Below are 20,754 nucleotides of genomic sequence, written 5' to 3' on the forward strand. Positions count from 1 at the left end.
GTCGAGGCGATTACACTTGCTCCGAGTATGCACAACGTCAAAGTGACCATCACTCATATGCCTGCGGATTTTCGGCCAATCGCGCGGCCGCAGAGTGCGAATTTTCTCGCGACAAAAAAGACTGTGCGTCGGACATAGTCCCAGGTCAAGCAAGTGCAAGTATTCGGCCGAGCTCATGCTCATTGCCAAATTGACCGACTAGTGCACAAGCCGCACTTCCAAACACAATCTAATGAGCAGCCCAACGGCGTCCTCTACTGCCAGCTCGATGGACGATAGCCCGCTCTTCCAGACGCAGAGCGACTTCGACGACGAGCTGCAGCTCCAGTTCGCACCCGCAGACACCACGCCCGTGTACATCGCCGGCGAGCTTTCGTCCCCCGTGACGCAGTACCGTGACGCTCCGTTCCAGTTCGCTACCTCACCCATGGACCGACTGGAGGAGCTCGACAGCTTCAGCCTCTTCACAGCTACGAGCACGTGCCAGCCGGCGATGCAGTTGGCCACGCCCGGTTCCAAGCAGAAGCAGGTCATGGCGTCCCCGTTGTCGCCGTCGGCGGCGGTGGAGGTGCCACTCAAAGAAGGATGGGACTCGTTCTTCGGCTCGGCGTTCCCGAGCTTCCCGTCCTTTGCAGCCCCCGAGAAAATCATGACAACGGTGCAAAACGCACTGAAACCTTTCGAGTGCTGCGTGCGCGTCGAGAACTGTTGGACTCTACGTGTGTCGTGGCTTTGTGTGGCCGAGGAGATCGCATTCTCCATCTCGCTCTCGAAACTACAGGGACAGGATGGAGACAAGTACGAGGTGGCATTCCGCCGCGAGTTCGGAGATGAGATGGTGTTCCATCAGCTGGTTGAGTGCGTCCGCGCTCGCTGTAGTGATGTAGACGCCGAGCCGCTGTTTTTCGCCGAGTCGACGTTGGAGCCGTGGCTGGATGCTGCACAAGAACTGAAGGGCCGACGCTACGCCATTCGCGACACGGAGGCAGCACAGCTTATCAAGGAGATGAACGCTCAGCTGGACGCAGACTCACTCTACGAGGTGGCCAAGATGGTCAAGAACCATTGCCGGCATCACGGCAATCGCCGTCTTTTCCTCGAGACTGACCGGTCTGGGTTCGTCCAGGCCCTCAAGTCGATGCTTGCGGACTCGGATGTTCTTGCGCGCTTTGCAGCGTTCATTTTGCTGCAGTATGCCAAGGAGTCGTGCGACGAGGGTGTCGAGTTGTTTTCATCTGCCTTTGAGCGCAACTCGGTCGAGCTGTTGCTATCCGAGCTGGAGCACCGCGAGAGTGACAGCGCTTGCGCTCAGTTTACAATCCCCATGCTCGCGGAGATTCAGCGGGGTCGGATATTCGCGTAAGAAGCGATACGCAACTCCCGCTCAACACAAACCGTGATGTTTGGTGTTGATGGAATAAACGCGGAAGATTACCAACGATTCGTGCCTCCACCCACTCTCAGCGCGCATTTGCACTGCGAATTTTGCCCCAGCTAACTTATTTCATAGTAGATTACAATAACAAGAACCTTCGTTCACACATTTTCCTTTTTCTGTTAGTAGTACGTTGTTTTACTTTACCTTCATTCACAATGACCTGACCGACACGTGCACCCGTCAACAGACCATCACTGGTCAATTTGCTTCTGGTGATTGCTCAACAGCCATGCGAGTGTTGTGAAGTTGAGCGAGGAATAAATATCAAGCCCCCCCCCCCTTTAGCGGAACCTAAGAACGTAAAAATAATACCTCGCGAGCGACATCGTGGATGACAGCAGTCAAATCGATGCTCTTGCCGGGCCCCTCTGCTGAGTCCTTGCCGCCAACACTTTTCCCAGCGAGCGAGAGCTTGAGCGAAAGCCCTTTCTGATACCTGGCTCGCGCTGCAGATTATGCACTTTGGAGGCAAATATTCAATCGAGCGGATGCTTTCGCTTGAAGAGTACACTCGAACTACGTCATTTTGGCGGGTCCTACTGGTGATCGTCGCTACCCCACTCCCAACCATCATCATCGTGTTGTGTCGGGAAAGTATTCCTCTCCAGAATCCATCCAAAGGGTGGAGCGTCAACTACGGTTTTTGGGCTCCCATGGGCATACTTGCAATCGGGGAGTCGTATGCCACACTGGTTCAAACTGGATGTCTTATTGACGGAGTTTCGCTCTCATCGAAGAAGACGATTATCTTCTGCATTTGTGTGGCAAGCGGTAATACAGCAGCAGCCATGCTTGTTGCGAAGTACTGGGTGTTCCCTATTCCGTTCGCGAGCTTCACTCTCTCCCCGGTTTTGTTGGTCCTATTCGTGGGTACATTTCGTGTGCTGGCAGGGGGTGAGAGGTGTTGACAAATACTTTCTCAGCGCATGCAGCTGTGTCGGTGGGGCAAGTACTTGTTCGTACAAGCGCTCATGGTTTTTATTTATCCAGCATACCAGGTTTTGTTTGAAATGGCGAGCCAAGCCAATTTTGAGATGCTGGTGTTCTTGCTCCATCCTGTTCTCAAGCTCATCTTGAAAAACATTATTACCTTCGCCATTTTGGAAAAAGCAGACATGATTCCAGAGCAAGTGATATTTACTGTGGATTTCTTCGACGCATTCAACTTGGAGATGTGCATGAAAAATATATCGTCGATATACCGTGATAGCGATTATGGTTGCTGATCTTGTTGAGACGTGTGTCGAAATGCAAGAACTGAACCAACGAATCTACAGTATCCATAAACAACTTGACTTGATGCTTGGAACGAAAATGGAAGGCCGAGATTTTCTTGCAGGCGTTCAGCTGTTGTGTTCCCGCATCGAGAACCTACCAACCCAAGCGTACAAAGGTTTTCAAGTACGGTGGTGCGTTTCTCACAAGATATCATCTGAAGGGAAAACCTTTCTCAAAAATATGGATAACCATTGGCAAAATGGGTCGATAGATAGCACACTCAAACCGCCCCGCAGTATTATCATTGAATTCACACGAATCTTGTCGATTTCAGATCGGGTAACGCGACTAACATATGGGATATCACGAGTGCTGAGTTTTCAGGCGAAGGTGGGGGTTGCACCTGCTCATTTCGACCCCGCGATCGTGCCAAACAACAGTAGCCATAAATGTGAATTGGCGAATCGACAGACAACAATCTCAGTACTCTTCGCGAGTCCCTTGAAGTCTTATTCACGAGTGAGTGTATTGTTCTGACGGAGTACTTGGAAAGCATTGTACCCATGCTCTACTCGTGCTTTGTGCTCGTCATGGTGCACCTTCCAAGTGCTCGATACAACGCTGAAATGTTCGGAGTCTCCACAGAGAATGTCGACAGCATTGTTCATAACGTGTTCATCTACGCAATGTTGCAATTGACATCCTTTGTCATGCTCGTACTTGTGATGTGGCGAAAGTGCGGTATTCACTCGCTATATCAGTTGGCTTTTGTCATGGAGACCCACGCGACGTTTGTGCAACCGAAGCTTGTTCTCTGGGTGTTAACAACTCTAACTTACCGCATAACACACTTTGGTACGTCATTCAATTCTTTTAGATATTGCAATCATGGTCTGATTGTTGTACATGTAAATAATGTCTGATTTGTGCTCACACGCCGGTACATTTGTTTGGTGACATGCAGGAGTCGATTTCTCGTTCAAGTTTGCTTGGGTTGTTTCATGATACCGTGCACGTACTACCCGAAGTCGTGCAGAGTCAGGATTTTTCATATCTTTTACTTCTCACTAAATCAGCGTTGAACATTGTCATTCGTTCAGGCACGGTAGAGTTAGTATCATATACACGCAAATTGTTTGATGACTCAACAACATCACAAAAAAATATCACGCTGGAACGAAAGTTACAACAAAAAATAGTTCACCCCAACCGAGGTCCCTGAGCCAAAGCAACCTAGATGTCGGCAATTAGCTCAGTGTCACCACCGGGCCCCTCTGTCGACAACTCCTGTGCCAGTGGGTAAACGATATCACAGGCGGGTCAGAGCAGCGGCGAAAGCCCTCTCCGATGGGTGGAGGAAGAAGTACACTCCAACTACGTCATTATCGCCGATCCTCCTGGTGATCATCGGTGCACCATCATAGTTGTGTTGTGCCAAGAGAGCATTCCTCTACAGAACCCCTCTGAAAGCTGGACTATTAACTACGGATTTGGATTCGCATGGCTAGGAGTTCTGAATAATGCTGTCGACATTCTCTGTGGAGACTCCGAACATTTCAGCGTTGTATCGAGCACAATGCACGAGTAGAGCATGCGTACAATGCTTTCCAAGTACTCCGTCAGAACAATATACGAACTAATCTGTTCGTTCGGTGGCATGTAGGTGTCGATTTCTCGTTTAAGCTTGCTTGGATTGGCTCGTGCGTGATACTTGTACCGTGCATACTTCTGACTTTGAGAGGTCTCGCAGTCATGCCCACTGTACCGTTCATGCAAATCAAAACAGTTCGATCACCGAAACCTTTCCTCCAATTTCTAGCCAATATTAACGATTCACACTGTAGCACGACATTCACCACCATGCTGTGATTGTGGAGGAGTCCTCGGCCGCTGCTGCCGGCGGTGGCGAGGGGCTTCGCAGTGGCCCCAGCGAATGTTGTACGGAATCCGAAGCAAGAGCGGAAAGAACTGTCGGAGTATTACGCTATCATCAGGAAGAAGTACCAGACGCAGGCGCTAGTTCCGTATTCTGTAGAATCGGTGGAGCGCACGACTCACTTCCTGATGGACCGAGGGATCAGCGAAGTCGAGGCCATTCGTTCCATTTCTCTCTTTGTCCCGGTGGGTTTGAATAAATCTTTGTCGATGCTGACGGGGAGGGCTGCTGTACTAAATTGGTGTTCTGCTGCGCAGATGTCCGGCTGGTCGGCAGACCCTGGAGCGGAAAGTGAGGCCTTTCACGCACTGCTATATTTCTATGCGTGGAGTTAACTGAGAAATGTTGTTGATCTTGTCGTTGTTGCTACTAATGGCAGATAGCTTGGTTCGGTTCGTGGGGTCTCAGCCACGACAAAATCAACCGGTTGATCCTGCGGAGACCGTCCATGCTGGGAAACACGGTCGAAAAGTATAACAGTGTAGTGGAGTGGCTCGTGAACAGGGTGTACCTGAGGAAAAAGTAGGTGCTACTCTTCAGTTAGAGTGTCGCTATTTTTCTTTGACATGTGCTGTGAATGTGTTTTTGCTATCTGCCCAAGCTTCCCTACGTGTTCCTTGTCGGCCGTCAAGTGTTGACCTTGAACATAAAAAACAACTTGGACCCAAAAGTTGCCTTTTTTGGAGAAGTTGGCTTCGACAGGGACCAGAATCTGGTCCAGATCGCGCGTATATTGACGTCGATGCCCACATCTGTTGTCTCAGCTGCGAGCAAAATTGGACTACATTGCGGAGTTGGGTATCCCCCGTGAGTCACGGGGGGTACCAGCTCACGGCGTGAGCGCATTCCACAACTCATCGCAAATGTGCCTGGAGGCCTATCACTGAAGACCACCAGAATCCAAGAAACAATTAGCTTTCTGGACGAGATGTTTGGTGAGGGATCAGGGGTCCCAGCTCTGATGCGAACCCCCGCATGCTGATGCACGATATCGAGGAGATGCGCGAATCGTTCGACTACCTGGTTTCAACGGTGGGGTTCACACCGGAGCGACTAGCCAGGTGCTTATCGCTCGGAATCTTGACCGATCCATCCAACCGCGCTTCGAGTTTCTACAAGTGAGGGGCGTGGATACAGTTGCCAGAACGGTTTGGATTGTGGAATTTGACCGTGCGTTCATTAAGAGGTACCCCGAGTATGAAGAGTATCTAGTTGAGAACAAGGCCGTCAAAGTAAGAGAGCAACATTCTAGTCCACCGTAGGTACCGAAGCGATGCGATCACTACCAGCTCATTCCTAGTGCATGTTTGTCGCTTAAGTTTGATGGAATAGATACGTCGATAGATCTGATTTTCAATGGATCTCTTGTGTCGAAGTCTGGGGTTACTGCTAGCAGCTTGTTTGCCTATTTAATACTTCTGCAGCACCAGTTAGCTTTCTATAGTAAAACGTTTTGCAAACTATGATGCGACAATTTTTCCTGCAAAATCTCGGTTTATCGTTGTCAACTTGCAGAGATCATATTGACGTTCTTCAGACAGTAACTGAGTTGCATGATCTTCATTATCGAACACAGGGCGATCGAGACCGTATCGGAAAAACAGCAAGCGCCAGAGGAAACGATGGCAAAAAAACTGCTCTCAGCTGTAAGATTAACGTTACTACGTAGCAATTCGGAACCGGAGGCACGGGTTCGAGTGCGTTCAACTGAAATTCATTCATTACCGCGTGAAGGGCAAATGATCCTAGTGAGGCTCGAAAACGAACCCCAGATCCGGAGACCTCAATTCCTTCCTTGGGCGTAAGCAGAGTTTGGTAGTCGTACTAGCACAACCCTCCTCTCCAGCACCAAAACTAACGGACACACAATGAGCTACCGAGTCAGTAGTGCTGCAGTACTACCAAAAGATGCTGCCCTACTGCCAACTAGTACAGCCCCGGACAAAGGCTTAAGGGGCGCTACATCAACTGGCTTTCGTCTTAAAACTTTGTACTACTACCAGTAGTAGTATTTGCCCTGCTGACACTAGGCGGTGGTGTGCTTTGGTTGCTGGAGTACAGTTGCAAATTTTTAGTTCCGTTTCGAGAAGATCAAACGCTGAACACGGCAAATCTAATCTCCTTGAAATAAAACCACGACGAAATCACTAGGAGTGCGTTCGCTGCGTTGATCTTCACCACATCTCTTGTATTGCTAGATTCCCTGAGTCTCGCCATACCTCTGACGCTTCCTATTTGCAGCTGGCCAGCCATCCGCGCCAATGCGTGTCTCTATACTAAGCACCGGAGCGCGGATCGCCTTCCCGAGCGATACGGATGAACAAACTACTTAAGCCAGCTCCTTGTCCAGTCCGCGGAAGTAGGCTGGTCTGCGCACCCACGTGCGGGGCAGCACTTCCTCGTTCGTGGCCAGCCGCAACTTGCGGCTCTCGTCGCGCACCAGCAGGTGCTTTTTCTTGGTGGTGATGTCCTTGACGGCCAGGCGGAACTTGGCCTTGGTCTCGCCGGTCTTGGGGTTGGCGAAGCTCTTCTGCAGCGTGATCTTGTTGTTGCCCGCGAGCCGCTGCAGCTCGAGCGCCTCCTCGGGGTACAGCTGGTCCGTGTGTCCGTGCTTGCCCATGCGACGCACGAGCGGCGGGTAGCCCTCGAACTCGTCGCTGAGGAAGAAGAAGTCCGGGTTCCGGAAGGCCTCGTCGTCGATGCCCATGAGCACGGCCTCCTCGCGGGCGTCGAGCACCTCGTCGGGCTGGGTGGCGTCCTCCTCCTGGCGCGCGCGCTTCTTGAGGCGCGCGACCTCCTTGTCGTTGCCGGCGGCCTCGGCGTCCGCGAGCTTCTTGGCCTGCTCGTCCAGCTGCTGCTGGGCTTTGTCCTTGGCCGCCTGCACCTTGGCGCGGAAGTCCTCGGGGGACAGCTCCGCCTCCATGCGCTTGAGCCAGATGATGGCCTCCACGCGGGGCTTGGCCAGGCTGAACTTGCGCGCCAGCACGGTGGGCGTCCACCGCAGCGGGTCCTCCATGAACAGCTCCATCACCAGCTCGTCCAGCTCCTCGTTCTCCTCCACGCCGCCCTTGTTCACGTCGGCGATGGCGTCCACCTCGATGTCGCCGTCCTTTCCCTCTGCGTCCGCGTCCTCGCCGGCCTCCTCGTCTCCTTCAGCGGCAGCGGCAGCGTCTCCCTCGTCCTCGTCCTTCTTGGCCTTCTCCTCGTCCGCCAGGCTCAGGAAACGCGACGGCGTCGACTCGCTCGACTCGCTCGACTCGAAGCGCACGGCGCCCGTGCAACGCGCCACGGCGTGGGAAGAGCCAGCGGAGCGCAACTGGCAGGCCACGCGAGCACTGGCCAGCGTGCTGCGCGAGCTGCGGCGCGCCGCGCGCACCAGAACGCGACCCCAGGCGTGCTGCATCTTCCTCCTGACAAGCTGCGGTGGCGAAGTGAGCTCTCGGCTTTTTGGAAGGCTCCGAACCGCCCATTGATTGGCCCACCGGTAGCGTACCGGTACACGTTGAATTCGACGACTTTGGAGATCAGATCCAGATCTTGAATCTGGACTTTAGGCAGTTCAGATTTAGATTCAGAGATACCGTGGACACGGATTGGTAATTCTTGATGCCGTATCACTCTGAAGTAAAAGTAGTCAACGGATAATTGATGGCATTGGTACTACATGTTCTGAGGGCGCACTGAAACGACGTCGCCAGTGGTATTACATGTAGTAGTAATAGTGATACTAGTCCTACTACCCCACTACTACTACTTTCGAGCGCGCGAGGGCTCCTGCTGGTTTGGCCCGCGAAGATCAAGCTCATATCACTGCTAAGTAGTATAACTATCCATCTAATACCGGTAATACTCACACCCTGGTTGCAGAACCGGTAAGGTATCGATCGGCTCACGGAGCTGGCTCATTCAGTGCTGCATCCGCCACCGTCTCCGATGCCGGTGAAAGCCATGGTGGCGCGCTTCCTGCGGCGGCACCTGGTGCTGGCCGCGTTCGTGTGCGTGGCCTCCATCATCTCCGCCATCGTGTACGAGGTGACGGGCGGCGGCAAGCCCAAGGCCTGGAGCTACGACGCGCCCGAGCTGGACGCCGTGGACCTGGAGGGCCCCGACCGACCGCGCAGCCTCTGGACGGACGACGACTTCGAGTGCCTCGGCTGGCGGGCGACCCACGACTGCGACCCGTACGGCCCGCGGGACGAGGCTCGCGACCGCCCGTGCGACGAGCCCATGCCGCGCTCCAGCGGCTACTGCGAGGTGCGCAACCGCACGAGCGGCCAGGTGCTGCGCGTCATGCTGGCCACGTGCAAGAGCTGGCAGTGGTACCTCGTGCCCAAGCTGTCGTGCAGCGACGCCCGCAACTTCACGGACTTCAGCATCCTGGCGGCGGGCTACACGCACCCGCCGCCGGAGCTGCCGCCGCCCCTGCCGGCCAAGAACTCGGGCGAGCAGGGCGACAAGCGGGGCATCGTCATGATCGCCTACCCCAAGGTCGTCGCGGGGGTGTACGCCATTGTGAGGACGCTCAGGTCGCTGGGCTGCGCGCTGCCCGTGGAGGTGTGGATCGACCCGACGGAGATGAGGGCCAAGCACTCGGTGCTGGTGGAGCTGGTGAAGTACTACAACGTGCTGGTGAGGGTGGTCCGAGACCCGAATGCGTCCAAGTTCCACGCGAAACCCTACGCGATCTACAACTCGAGGTTCGAGAGCGTGCTGTGGCTGGACTCGGACAACATCCCCGTGCGCGACCCGACGTACCTGTTTGACGCGCCCGAGTTCGTCAAGTTCGGCGCCATGTTCTGGCCGGATTTCTGGAGACCGGCGATCGACACGCCGTTTAACGTGCACCAGCAGAGCGCGCTCTGGACGCTGCTGGATATGCCGTTCACGGACATGTTCGAGCAGGAAAGTGGGCAGCTGCTGGTGAACCGATCGCGATCCAAGGCAGCGCTCTCGAAACTCATGTTCTACTCGTCACACATGCCGCGACTTATCACGGACTGGCAGCTTGTCTGGGGCGACAAGGATTTATTCCGCCTGGCGTGGCTGAATACGTCCACGCCGTTCTATATGGTGCAGCATCTTGTTGCGCTTGGTGGACTCTACGACGCGGATGAAGACTTTTTCTGTGGCGTATCAATGATTCAGCGGGATCATGTGGGTGACATCATCTTCATGCATCGGAACCAAGTGAAGCTTACAGGCCGTCGCGACCAGAAGCCGCTCATTACTCATTTGCAGAAATTTACAGGTGGTGATGGGACAGCAGCGTCGCTGACCCGCGACTTGGACAAATACCGGGTGCAGTGCAAAATGCGCCGGCTAGGCCAGTACACGTGTTTCATGCTCAACCCGCGTACACCTGACGGCAATGGCACTCCATCACTGATTGTCAGTCTTGAGAACACAAAGTACTTGCAGTTAGAGCAGCATGCTATTGGGTTTTCGATCGAAGGCCGTGGACTGTTCAACAAGGACGAAGAGGCCGAGGTGGCGAAGATGGAGGCTGTCGTGCAGGCAACGCAGGATGAGGAAACTGCGGCGATCATTGCAGCGCGTGAACGCTCAGAGAAGCAGACTCGCGGCATTTTTGGTATCGTTGTCGTAGGCGCGCTTGGTCTATGGCTCCGGTGGCAGTGGATACGGCGCTGCAGGAAGAGCAAGCCCAAGCTCGAAACTAAAAATTCTTCGGTGGCGTCTGCAGAAACCTCTCCGTCTCATGTAGCTCTGGCAGTAGACCCTTCTTCTCCTGAGGCTTCGGGGTCGTCGTCCGCTGTATTTTCAGGAACGACATTCAATTCGCGGCGACGCAATTCTTCGTTCCAGATCGATGATAAATGAGCGAGGTCCTAGATGAAGATACAAGTTAGAGTTTAAATGCCTAATAGATAACCAATCTGTTCGGCGTCTTTCACGTGCTACATGTAATTCGCAGCAATGAAAAAGCACTATTACATGTAGTGACCGAACCGGGTCTGAAGTTTAAAATCAAACGCGCTGGTCAGAAGAGAGCGGAGAGTGCCCACGAACCGAATGTCAAGGATTTTCCTGGTCGTATTCGAGCCATTCGTCTTGATCGACAGTCCAACGATACTTGAGTACGTATCACCTAGGATGCTTGGCGCTTTTCTGCGTGCAGTCTCAGAGGTTACCCACCTTTCTCAACGTGGTACTGGAAGAGCGCTAAGAGCTTATTAAGCGCCGCTTAACGCTACGGAGATAATCTTGTTGCTTGAAGATACCAAGATACTAAGTTTCTAAGATACTAAAAGTCTCTTCAAGCAATAAGATTATCAACCTTCGCGCCCACGTCACAAGTAGTTTTAATCGAAACCACTTGAATCCTGAGTGATACTTGAAAGTTTTTGAGAATACGAAGTAATACTTAGTGAAAATGAAGCTGACTAACCACGAAAGTGCTGTACACCTTGATTTTCATTCTGTTGCGCACTTAGAACCGATTGCTTTGTTTTGCACTATGCCCTGCACCTTTCTTCAGCGTCAATGGGACTATCTGGTTCACTACCTGCACACAAGCTAAGGATGGCATTAATTGCGCTCATGGACGCTGGCACCACCAATGTGCTCCATCATTTGCGGTGAAGTACCAATCCTTTAGTTGCAGTATTCGCTTGGTTGGTAAGGTTATCAGAAGATAGCCAGGGGGCGTGATGATAGTCGGTAAGTGATAGTATTGTATTGTGTGGGACTTTTAAAAGAGAAAGCAGACTAATAGTAGCAGGGCGCCGTCTCTCGCTAGTTCTACCCCCGAGGCTGAGCTCTTCTTCCTCTGTTGAAAGAACTGGTAGACCCTGCTGCTACAATCTGTCTGGGTATTAAATCCTGTTGGTCCAGGACCTCAGCGCCGACTCGCTGGGTGCAATGGGGAGTTGGTCCTCGCTCTGTGTCTTCACTCTTCAGTCGAGCGTTCGGTTGATCTTAGTGCACAAACTGCTGCTGGTCATCCGCCACGAAGTTCGAGTCGAAGTAGATCTTCTGGGGGCGCTGGAAGCCGTTGAAGTCCGAGCCGGCGGCGCACGTGTAGGCGCCCATGCTCGGGAACAGCATCCACTGGCCGATGTCCATGAGCGGCAGGTGCACCTCCTTCATGATGCAGTCCATGCCGTCGCAGGTCGGGCCCCAGATACTAGCCTTGTACATCGGGGTGGCGTCCGGCGAGGCGGCATCCGACAGAATCACAGGCTGGATCGACGGGTGGTCGTAAACCATGCAGTTGAACGAGGCGTACAAGCCGTCGTTCACAAAATACATATAGTTGGGTACTTGTCCCGCGGCAGCCGCGGCGCTGGCGAGCACGGGCGGCTGGCCGGGGACGTCAAAAGTGGGGGCCACCTTGCGGCCGATCACGTTGACCGCAAGCGTGTGCGTGGAGGCCGCGAAGAAGCGGCCTGGCTCCGAGATGACCTGCACGCCGCTGCCGTGCGGGAAGTGCTGGGCGAGCGACTTCTTGAGCTCGCGCGCGCAGTCCTCGAACCGGATCGGGGCGTTCTCGGTGCCGGGGAAGCCGCCGCCGATGTCCAGCAGGTTGAAGTTGAAGCCGATGGCGTGGCCCATGTCGAAGACCTTGCGCGCGCGCGCCACGGCGTTCGAGTAGGCCTCGACGTTGAAGCAGCCGCTGCCGACGTGGAAGCTCACGCCCACGACGTCCAGGCCGAGCGCCTTGGCGTGGGCCAGGATGTCCGGGCAGTCGTGCACCATGGCGCCGAACTTGGTGCCGAGGCGGCAGATGGAGTTGGAATCGTCCACGTACACACGCAGCACGAGCTTGGCGCCGGGGTTGATGCCGTGGATCTTAGTGAGTTCATCCTGCGAGTCGAACGTCATCATGTCGACGCCGTGCGCCTGCGCGTAGGCGATCTGCGAGCCTTGCTTGCACGGGTTGGCGTAGATGATGTCGCTGGCGGGGACGCCGTTGCCCAGCACGGAGCTGATCTCCGTCTGGCTGGCGCAGTCGAAGCCTGCTCCGAGGCGGGCCAGGCCCTCGATCAGGGCCGGGTCCGGGTTGCACTTGACGGCGTAGTACGGCCGCACCTCGGGCAGGTACTGGTGCCAGAGCTTGAAGCGGTCCTCCACGGCGGCCGTGTCCACGACGTAGAAGGCGTCGCGCTGGCTGCTGGGGGCGGCCCCGAGGCTCTGGATCTGCGTCTGCAGCTGCGCCAGGATGGGCGCGCTGAGCTGCAGGCGCTGCAGCAGCTCGGGCGGCGGCTTGGCGTTCGTGGACGCCGTGGCCAGGTCGCTGGACAGCAGCGCGGCGCGCGCCGCCTGCTGCGTGCTGAGGCAGCGCGGTCGCTCGTGGCCGAAGCGGCTGGCCAGGCTCGGGCGCAGGCTGCGGCGGGGGCCTCGGAGGAGCAGGGCCATGGCGGCGGAGCGGAGCGGCGGGGGAGCGGGGCGGAGCGGACGCTGTGGAGTGCGCAGGCGCGGGCCAATTCGGAAATGAAGCGAGACACGAGCCGCGCGCGCGGCTTAACGGATGGAGAGGGCCAAAACCACCGCCGTCAGGTTGCAGTGACCGAGTGCACGGACTGTGACAAGGACTTCGGCGAGCCAAACACGTCGGATCTTTGACTGGCGCGCAGTATGTGGGCCGTCAGGCGCGGCGCTGATTGGCTGCCGCGCCCCACCCAGCCGTTACGAGTTGAAGCTGAATAAAGAATCGGCCAAAAAAGGCAACTATGTGTGCTGCCAGGGTAAGTGGGTTTCAGCGAGGTGCGACGGGGGAAACACGCTGGCACTCCCTTGGCTCAGTTGATTTCCCCCCGGGTATAAATACTCCCGTCGCACTGGGACGGGCTCGCTGTGACTCCAACCGGAAAATAGCGCCGCATCGCACGCTGTTCGTCGGTTTTCACGCGTCCTGTGAGCGAGGCGCGTCAAGACGCTGGCCTCCCTCTCTTGCATGCCGGGAACATGCCGTCTGGACTGCGCGCCGACCAACGGCGCCGCTAATTCGAGCGGCCTCCGTGACAAGGTCGCATAGCTCACGCGCGCATTTCGCGCAAATTGGTAGATTGTTGCAACACCGAAAAGATCCGATTACCGCCATCCTATCCTGAAGTTGAAGCTCAACTTCAGATTTCAGACTTAGTAACTTAACCGCCCTGATTCGTCTACGATCCTAAGATGCACTAAGAAGCTCTATTATTTGCATTCCGCTCCCTGCGGCCCAGCCCCATATCGAAGCTGAAGCGGGCGCATTGTCCTCGGGCCATCATGCCCCAACTATCTGCTTGCTTGCGCGAGACGCAAGGTCCCGTGCAATGGAGAGTGCTTGTCGAATATTTTGCCGAGAAAGCGGTTTCCGCGCGCGGTGACGTTACCACCGCGCGGCCTGTCTTCCTTCCGACACCTCCCCTTTGAAGCACCGGCGCGGGAGGTGCTGCTGGGCACAAGCCCGCACTGCAGGACAGGAAACTGCTCGCCCCGTTCCCATCTTTAGCGGCCCAATGAGCGCGGTGTCTACGCCTCACAGCGTGTGCGCTGCTAGCGCTGCGGCTGGACCGTGAGTCCATGGGACCAGAAACCCGTCGGACATCGTCGACGGCGCAACGCCTGGGAGAGCTGAGCAAGCCGAAGTAAACGCTCTACTTACCTGTTCGGTGCAGTTATCTCTCTCGCTACGGCGACAGGTACTCGCTCGCCTCCATCGACTCCTCCGGCTCCTCCGGGTCCATCTGTTCCATCGAGTTGCTCAGCTCGTCCGGGTCTTCGCCGCGCATCAGCTTCTCGAGGCGGTCCAGCCCGCGCAACGCCTCGGTCGACCCGGGATTCAGGCGGAGCGCTTGGTGGAAGTACTTGAGCGCCTCGGCGTACTGCTTGTCCATCGAATACACGGATGCCAGCTTGGTGAAGACTTCTTCCCGCGGGTGGCGCTCGCCCAATGCTTGCAGCCTAGTTAAACAAGAGTTCGTTAGATAAACCGAGTGAAGCGAGTCAACAGGACGATCGATGGTGCGCACCTTTCAATGGCGCCGCGCAAATTACCCTCCTCGACCAACAGGTCAGCAAGAGCGAAGTTGGTTGAGAGCTTGCGAGGGTCCATAGTCAGCGCCTTTTGCAAAGCCTGTCGCGCTTGCTCCCGACGCTCCGGGTTCAGCGCGAGAACGCTGCCGAACAGCACGAAGCTCTGCGCCTTCTGAGGGAATAACCTCACGACACTCTTGGCTGTTGCAAAGGCTTCTTTGTACCGGTTGACGCCAATGGCAAACAGGTCACAGTAGCTGGTGATGATGCCGGTGTATGCTTCAAGTGAGCGCTTGAGGCGGCACGCTTCCCAGAACGCCTTCAGTGCAAGTTGCGGACGATTCAATCGCAGCAGTAGCTCGCCCCGCAACAGGTGAGCTGGCGCGTGACGATTGCGCTCCTCAACAGCGCGCTCGCAGAACTGCAGCGCCGTCTCGTAATCACCCTTCACATCATTGTAGTAAGCGGCAGCAAGCCACGACTCGGTGCTCGAGTTGCTGATCTTGAACAGCTCCTGTACCAAGTCGTTCAGGTTCGTACGAGAGCTTCCTTTTCGCAAGCAATTGGCATAGCTGTCCATAAACAACAAATTCAGGTCGTCAACTTGCCGTGCGCGCTTGAAGGTTACGTGGGCTTGGTGAAGCAGCTCTTGGTCGATTTCGAGCGTTCCCTTTCGGAGCAAGCAGTGCAAGTTCTTTGGAAATACTCGATCCAGCGCGTTATATGCCTCCATAGCAGCTGTATATGTTAAAAGGCAGGCAAAACGGCAAGATAACGCATCAGCCTAGACGTGCCAAAACGCATACCACCATGATGCCACGTACTTCGAAGATTTCCGCGCTCGGCATCCATGGAAGCTGTCACAAGCATCTGCATCCAGTGCGCATCAACGCTCGAGAGATCCAAGTTTGTGTTCCTTGTCGTCGTAACAGCGTCGGCATAAAATCGTTCAATTTCGTGTTGTCTAATAGGCGTCGCCGCCCCCGTCGACCGTGCATTTTCACCAGTTTTTGTCGTTCCATCCAATCCCGCGAATGCATCCGGAGACGCATCTTTTGCTGCCGCCAGCTCGGTGAGTGCCAAAGCTGCTTCAAGTGCATACGGGTTCTGCCTCAGCGCTGCAGTGTAGCTCTCCTCAGCTTTGTTCTGCAGTCCTTCGTTCGCATACAACTTCCCGAGCAGCAAATTCATGCTCAAGCTCCGTCCTTCCGGCGGCGTCGATTTCAACTGCTCACAACAACATCTCGCCGTTAGACCATCGTCACACCATTGCATTGTCTGCAAGCTACCAGTGCTAAATGGACGGTACCACTTCAATAGCTTCGTGCACGCAGTCGAGTTGCACGTAGCACCTCGCCACTTTCAGCTTCACCTCCAGCTCTTCCTCGTTCGTCACGACACTCATATCTCTGCAGCTGTGATGGTAGTAACGCTGCGAGAAGCATACCACCACACTAATTAGCCCTCCTCTATAGCCTCCTCCTCTGCAGCCTGCAACTCACAATGGCGCGCTTGAACTCGCGCTTGGCGAGCATCAAGTCCGCAAACAGACGCAGCGTCTTGGCATGGAACGCGGGCGGCAGCGTCCGCGCACTGCCCACAGCCGCCTCAAAGCGCTCTGTTGGTTTCCGCGACAGGAATTTCTCGTCTGAGGCTGCGTGCGCATCGTTCCTGGCGCTGCGCGGCTCGGAATCGGACGGAAAGAGCGCCACGGACACCAAAAGTTCGCCCAGAATCTGCGCCGAGTCCGCGTCCCCGCTGCGAACAAAGAGCTCCAACTGCTGCTGCATCATCTCGGCATCGAAGGTGGAGGCTTGGTGGACACTGCCACGGTCCTCTACGCTCTCCGAGAGCACCGAGGCCAGCTCATTAGCGCGCCGCTTCTTGCTCGGGCGCTCCATTGTTTTCAAAGTGCGCTAAGTTCGACTTAAGTTCGTATGAAATGAAGTTGAGTTTTTTATGCTGTAAAGTGTAAAAGCTTTTGAGATGTCCTCTGATGTCCACGTATTTGATATGGACGATTTTGTCGGTTAGTTTAGTCGACGTCTAACATGTGTGTGTGGGAGAAGTAGACAGACAGACAGATACCGGAACAAGTACGTCACATTCTCATTTTACGATTCTTCTTCTGCAGCCTGCTCGGTCTAAGCATAACGAACGGGGTGTGCGATATGTTGTGCGCCCTCATCCGTTTACAGCTCGTCGTTGTTGCGCTTGATCTCGAGCAGCTCGACGTCGAACACGAGCGTGGCCTTGCCGGGGATCTTCGGAGGCGAGCCGTGGTCGCCGTAGCCCATGTTCGATGGGATCGTCAGGCGACGCTTCTCACTGCACATGCACAACAACAAAAAATATTAACACGTCAGCAACAGCACCAACAAAGTGTTGCAACGCAGCAGTACGCACCCGACACACATGTTCACAAGTCTGCAAACAACAACAAAAGCAAAAAAAAACACACACACGCCACCCAACAGCACGTTAGCCTCCACTACACCGCATCCTCATTGTCTACAGAGTATTCTGCGCTGAACGCACCCTTGGTCCCATCCCTGTTCATTGCCAAGCAACAACAATCCACGAAAAGCCATTCCAAATGACGTCAGTACACCACCTCAACAGTTACACAGCTCCGCATTGCTGCAGACAAGGACCGACCTTGATAACGCGGCCGGCGCCCAGCGGGAACTCGAAGGGCTGGTTGCGGTCCAGGCTCGAGTCGAACTTGGAGCCGTCCTTGCGCAGCGTGCCGGTGTAGTGCATGGACAGCGTGTCGCCCAGCTGGCTCTTCTCGGTGCACTCCTCGGGGCGGAACTTGACGCCGATGCGCAGCTGCGCGTCGGGCGGCAGGTCGTCCTTAGCCTGCACCTGCACCGCCGCCATCACCGCCGCCACGAGGAACGCCGTCCACTTCATCTTCTGCTTGTCTGTTGCTCGAGGTTTTCGATTGTGGACGTCAAGTTGAAAAGAGCGCGGCCTTCGAGCTCCAAGTGGTCGGGCGCCATTGGGCGAAAAGCTCCATGTGGTCGGACTCCATTGGACGAAAAGCGCAGCCAATCAGAGGAGAGAAAACGCGATCCACTTCAACTGCGTCGCTTCGTGCAGAACTGGGCAACATGGCGTGGCCGTGGACTGAAGAGTTCGCGCGGGCGGTGCAGAGCAATTCGAGTGTGTTGTGGGATATGAATCGACGGAGTGGGTTAGAGTAATGCGTATTAACTAGTTGTTGGTGTTGTAGCGGATTTGGACGCTGTACAGGCTCGCGAGCAAGCTGCACGCAAGATCGTAGATGTTTTGACGGAGGCAGCAACGGTGGAGACGCCCACTTTAGAGCAGAACGATGGTGCCGATACTTTTGCTGTGCTGGGTTGAGTATCAGACTAATGTATTGACGTCACTTCAACGCGCAGCGATCTACCGGTTGTTGGATGCCTGCCGAGTGTTCATGCGAGACCGACGCGGCATCGACCGGTTGCTATCCGCGGAGGTATTTGCTTTATCGTAGAATGCAACGATGACAACAGTACTAATGGTAGGGATGAAGGTACTTGACCGGTTTTTGGTGCTAGGTGAAGACCAGCGTTGGAGCTCTCGCGTGCGAGAAGAAGCGTTCAAGTGCATGATCAACTCGGTGTACTCGCGGCCGGAGTTCGTTTCGGAAACTCTTATTGCAAAGGGTTTTGTGACTCGGTTGATTGAGGTGGCGAAGCGCGGAGGGACTGCTGCATTGCATTGGCTCGTTTGGAAAGTCCTATTGGTCTCCTGTGAAGCACCGGAAGTTCCCCGATACTTGAGCACCTCACTTGAAGCCTGGCAGTTGATCTATGCGGTAATGCAAGAACGTCGCCAGCAAATAACTGCTGTCCCCAACTAATTATGCCCTTCCGGTATCCATCGTGTAGACACTCTTCTACGGCTTCACACATGGAGACCAGGCTGGCATCGTCATCGCAGACCGCGCAACCTTACTTCTCGACTTGATTAAGTTGATCACTGTGCTTGTAAATGACATGCAGTGGACAGCTGAACAGGAGAAACTACTTTCGGATGTCTTCAATACTGTTCATCAGTACGGTAGACGCATTCAACATTCACACACTACTCACTCTGACACTTCTGATGCGCTTGACACAGACTTGGGGGGCTGCTGTTGGAAATTCTTCGTTTCAAGCATTCGGAGATATCGCCGCTGAATAGCAACCTCCTTGAACTGAAGAACAAGGCTATGGAGGTGTTCATGTTCCTACCAGGAAATCTTCTTGCGGCTTTTATTCAACAGCAGCACAGCACCAAAGAAGAAGAAACTGGAATAAGCGATGGTAGCGACGGATCTTTGATCCCAGTGATCGATCATCTTCACGCCATGTTGTTAGTTGTTCGCACCGAGAAAATGAGGTTGACATGCCCCCCCTCCATTATTTTTCTTACGAAATCCACGCTAACGTTGCAACTGCCGCTATCTAGGCCACTCAAGGAGATGCTGCCGACCCTGATCGTGTGCCACAACCTGGCAAAAACTGGTGACCCAGACATGTTATCTTGTTTCAAGAAGGCAATTCTACCAGCGACAAAGACTGGCGATTTAGTTCCTGTGGCACCGCCTACAGCAATTGACAGGACGAAGGCGTTTTTCTTCAAACAGCTAAAGTTCTTTCTTACATGCCTGGACACCGACGTTAGGCGCTACACCTCCGAGTGGTTGTTCCTGCTCTGCGACGAAAATGGTAAGTTCTGGTCGTATTTCTCTTTAACTCTTTATATTTGCTTGGTGGTTCGCCCTATAAGTTCACTTTCAAAATCGCATCACGCGGCGTCCCACCGAATAAAATAATAACGCTATCCATGTGTCTTGTTCGCACTGCAGCAAAGGACTACACGCACCACACTGGCGTTGGGAATGCAATCGGGCTACTCCGCATGAAAGGACTTGCGTAAAACGTCGGCGGCAGGTTACCAAACTTAAATATCTCCGACGCTGCCCATGGAAAGCATTCGTTGCTTGCGAATATGACTGCTCATACCCATCTCCTGTACAAGCTGAAATAAATCGCCGGAGTTCTTGATAAAGTATGGTGCCTGAGAGAGTTTCCGGCCCAGTGTGCACACGAATGTGTTGACAGGAAAGCGATACCTTCCATCGTCAGGGTCATCTGTAGACACTGAAGTCGTTTGGCTGGCTGGCGCTTCACTTTCCACAGTTTCTTTTTCTTCGTGAAGTTGTTTTTCGTAGATGTTCTTGTCTGACTTGTCCTCAACCTCGACTTGAGTCTGCTCCCCACCGCTACTTCCGTCACGATCAACTCCGGGAGAAAGGTCGCTAGTGGAAGAGGCATTATCTGGGGAACTGCTTGCAGTCAAGCCTTCCAAAGCTGCGGGGGATGCTGAACACACTTGAGCAGCTGTAGGAGGGCTTCCGGTAATCGATGACTTCCCCTCCGACGGCGTCTGGGAACTATTGCTCTGTCCTCCAGCACCGTCCTCTAATTTCGCGCGCGCGGTAGGAGGACAAACAAGGGCCCAACAAGCTGCCGGGGTATCCGGCAGTCTGTGGATGCCGAAGTTGTCGCCATACTTCACCTTCATTGCCTTGAACAACGCAGCAGACGGTGGGAAATCTCGACGAGGAGTGAATTTACTCTTCTCAGTGATCTCATCGCGCCGCGCATTGGACGGCCGGTTGAGCATTGCCACCGGAAACATATTGGCTGCACCGTCAGATATGGATGGCTTTGCCAAAGGTGTCAACTTGGTCATGTTTTCCCCCAGCATGAGGAAATCAGCGTCGTTGGGCTGTGAAGAAAGTCGAGCCAACGACGCTGCAGCTGATAGACCTCCTCGCTCTCCAGGGGATCCTGCAGCAAGCGACGATGAACTTCCATCTCGTCCCAAAAGACGTCTAAAGGCATTGTAGGATATATCGTCACTGATATCACCAAAGCTGGATGAACCAATTCCACCTTCACTGTCGCCTGGGTCCTGAATAAAGCTTCGACGATGAGTAAACGACGATGACGACGATTCTTCGGCATCAGGCTTCGTTGTCAATACACCGTCTTGTTGTAGTTGACTTTCTGACATATCATCGAATTCATCCTTCTCGAGCTGCCGGCAGTATGCCTCCAAATCGATTGGCGGTGGAACCAGGAATGCGAACAGATCCTCATCCGTACGGTCATCGCCAGAA

The 20,754-nt window shown here is 54.5% G+C and overlaps 7 protein-coding genes across 7 annotated transcripts; 3 read left to right on the top strand and 4 right to left on the bottom strand.

The window, feature by feature from the left end:
- Positions 1-232: 232 nt before the first annotated feature.
- Positions 233-5,230, top strand: IUM83_15043 (putative protein phosphatase; the record flags this gene model as incomplete). Its single annotated transcript, XM_067939828.1, has 4 exons — positions 233-1,359; positions 4,850-4,883; positions 4,972-5,114; positions 5,194-5,230. 4 exons carry the CDS (start codon positions 233-235, stop codon positions 5,228-5,230), a joined length of 1,341 nt encoding a protein of 446 aa, XP_067791273.1.
- A 1,691-nt stretch (positions 5,231-6,921) lies between these two features.
- Positions 6,922-7,995, bottom strand: IUM83_15044 (uncharacterized protein; the record flags this gene model as incomplete). Its single annotated transcript, XM_067939829.1, has 1 exon — positions 6,922-7,995. The coding sequence occupies one exon, from the start codon at positions 7,993-7,995 to the stop codon at positions 6,922-6,924; it is 1,074 nt and encodes a 357-aa protein (XP_067791359.1).
- Positions 7,996-8,540: 545 nt separating this feature from the next.
- Positions 8,541-10,430, top strand: IUM83_15045 (uncharacterized protein; the record flags this gene model as incomplete). The annotated part of the gene is made up of 1 exon (XM_067939830.1): positions 8,541-10,430. The coding sequence occupies one exon, from the start codon at positions 8,541-8,543 to the stop codon at positions 10,428-10,430; it is 1,890 nt and encodes a 629-aa protein (XP_067791394.1).
- A 1,098-nt stretch (positions 10,431-11,528) lies between these two features.
- IUM83_15046 (Ornithine decarboxylase 1) lies at positions 11,529-12,968 on the bottom strand (the record flags this gene model as incomplete). The annotated part of the gene is made up of 1 exon (XM_067939831.1): positions 11,529-12,968. The coding sequence occupies one exon, from the start codon at positions 12,966-12,968 to the stop codon at positions 11,529-11,531; it is 1,440 nt and encodes a 479-aa protein (XP_067791371.1).
- A 1,256-nt stretch (positions 12,969-14,224) lies between these two features.
- IUM83_15047 (Anaphase-promoting complex subunit 7) lies at positions 14,225-16,471 on the bottom strand (the record flags this gene model as incomplete). Its single annotated transcript, XM_067939832.1, has 5 exons — positions 14,225-14,498; positions 14,567-15,308; positions 15,395-15,797; positions 15,880-16,002; positions 16,073-16,471. The coding sequence occupies 5 exons, from the start codon at positions 16,469-16,471 to the stop codon at positions 14,225-14,227; spliced, it is 1,941 nt and encodes a 646-aa protein (XP_067791361.1).
- A 291-nt stretch (positions 16,472-16,762) lies between these two features.
- Positions 16,763-17,486, bottom strand: IUM83_15048 (FK506-binding protein 2; the record flags this gene model as incomplete). Its single annotated transcript, XM_067939833.1, has 4 exons — positions 16,763-16,898; positions 16,977-16,997; positions 17,109-17,122; positions 17,229-17,486. 4 exons carry the CDS (start codon positions 17,484-17,486, stop codon positions 16,763-16,765), a joined length of 429 nt encoding a protein of 142 aa, XP_067791323.1.
- A 200-nt stretch (positions 17,487-17,686) lies between these two features.
- IUM83_15049 (Signaling protein RIC-8/synembryn (regulates neurotransmitter secretion)) lies at positions 17,687-19,505 on the top strand (the record flags this gene model as incomplete). Its single annotated transcript, XM_067939834.1, has 7 exons — positions 17,687-17,738; positions 17,809-17,913; positions 18,140-18,270; positions 18,473-18,639; positions 18,705-18,938; positions 19,035-19,294; positions 19,435-19,505. 7 exons carry the CDS (start codon positions 17,687-17,689, stop codon positions 19,503-19,505), a joined length of 1,020 nt encoding a protein of 339 aa, XP_067791358.1.
- Between the last annotated feature and the right edge of the window lie 1,249 nt (positions 19,506-20,754).

The sequence above is a fragment of the Phytophthora cinnamomi genome (genome assembly GCF_018691715.1).
Source record: "Phytophthora cinnamomi strain GKB4 chromosome Unknown Contig40, whole genome shotgun sequence".
Taxonomy (NCBI): domain Eukaryota; phylum Oomycota; class Peronosporomycetes; order Peronosporales; family Peronosporaceae; genus Phytophthora; species Phytophthora cinnamomi.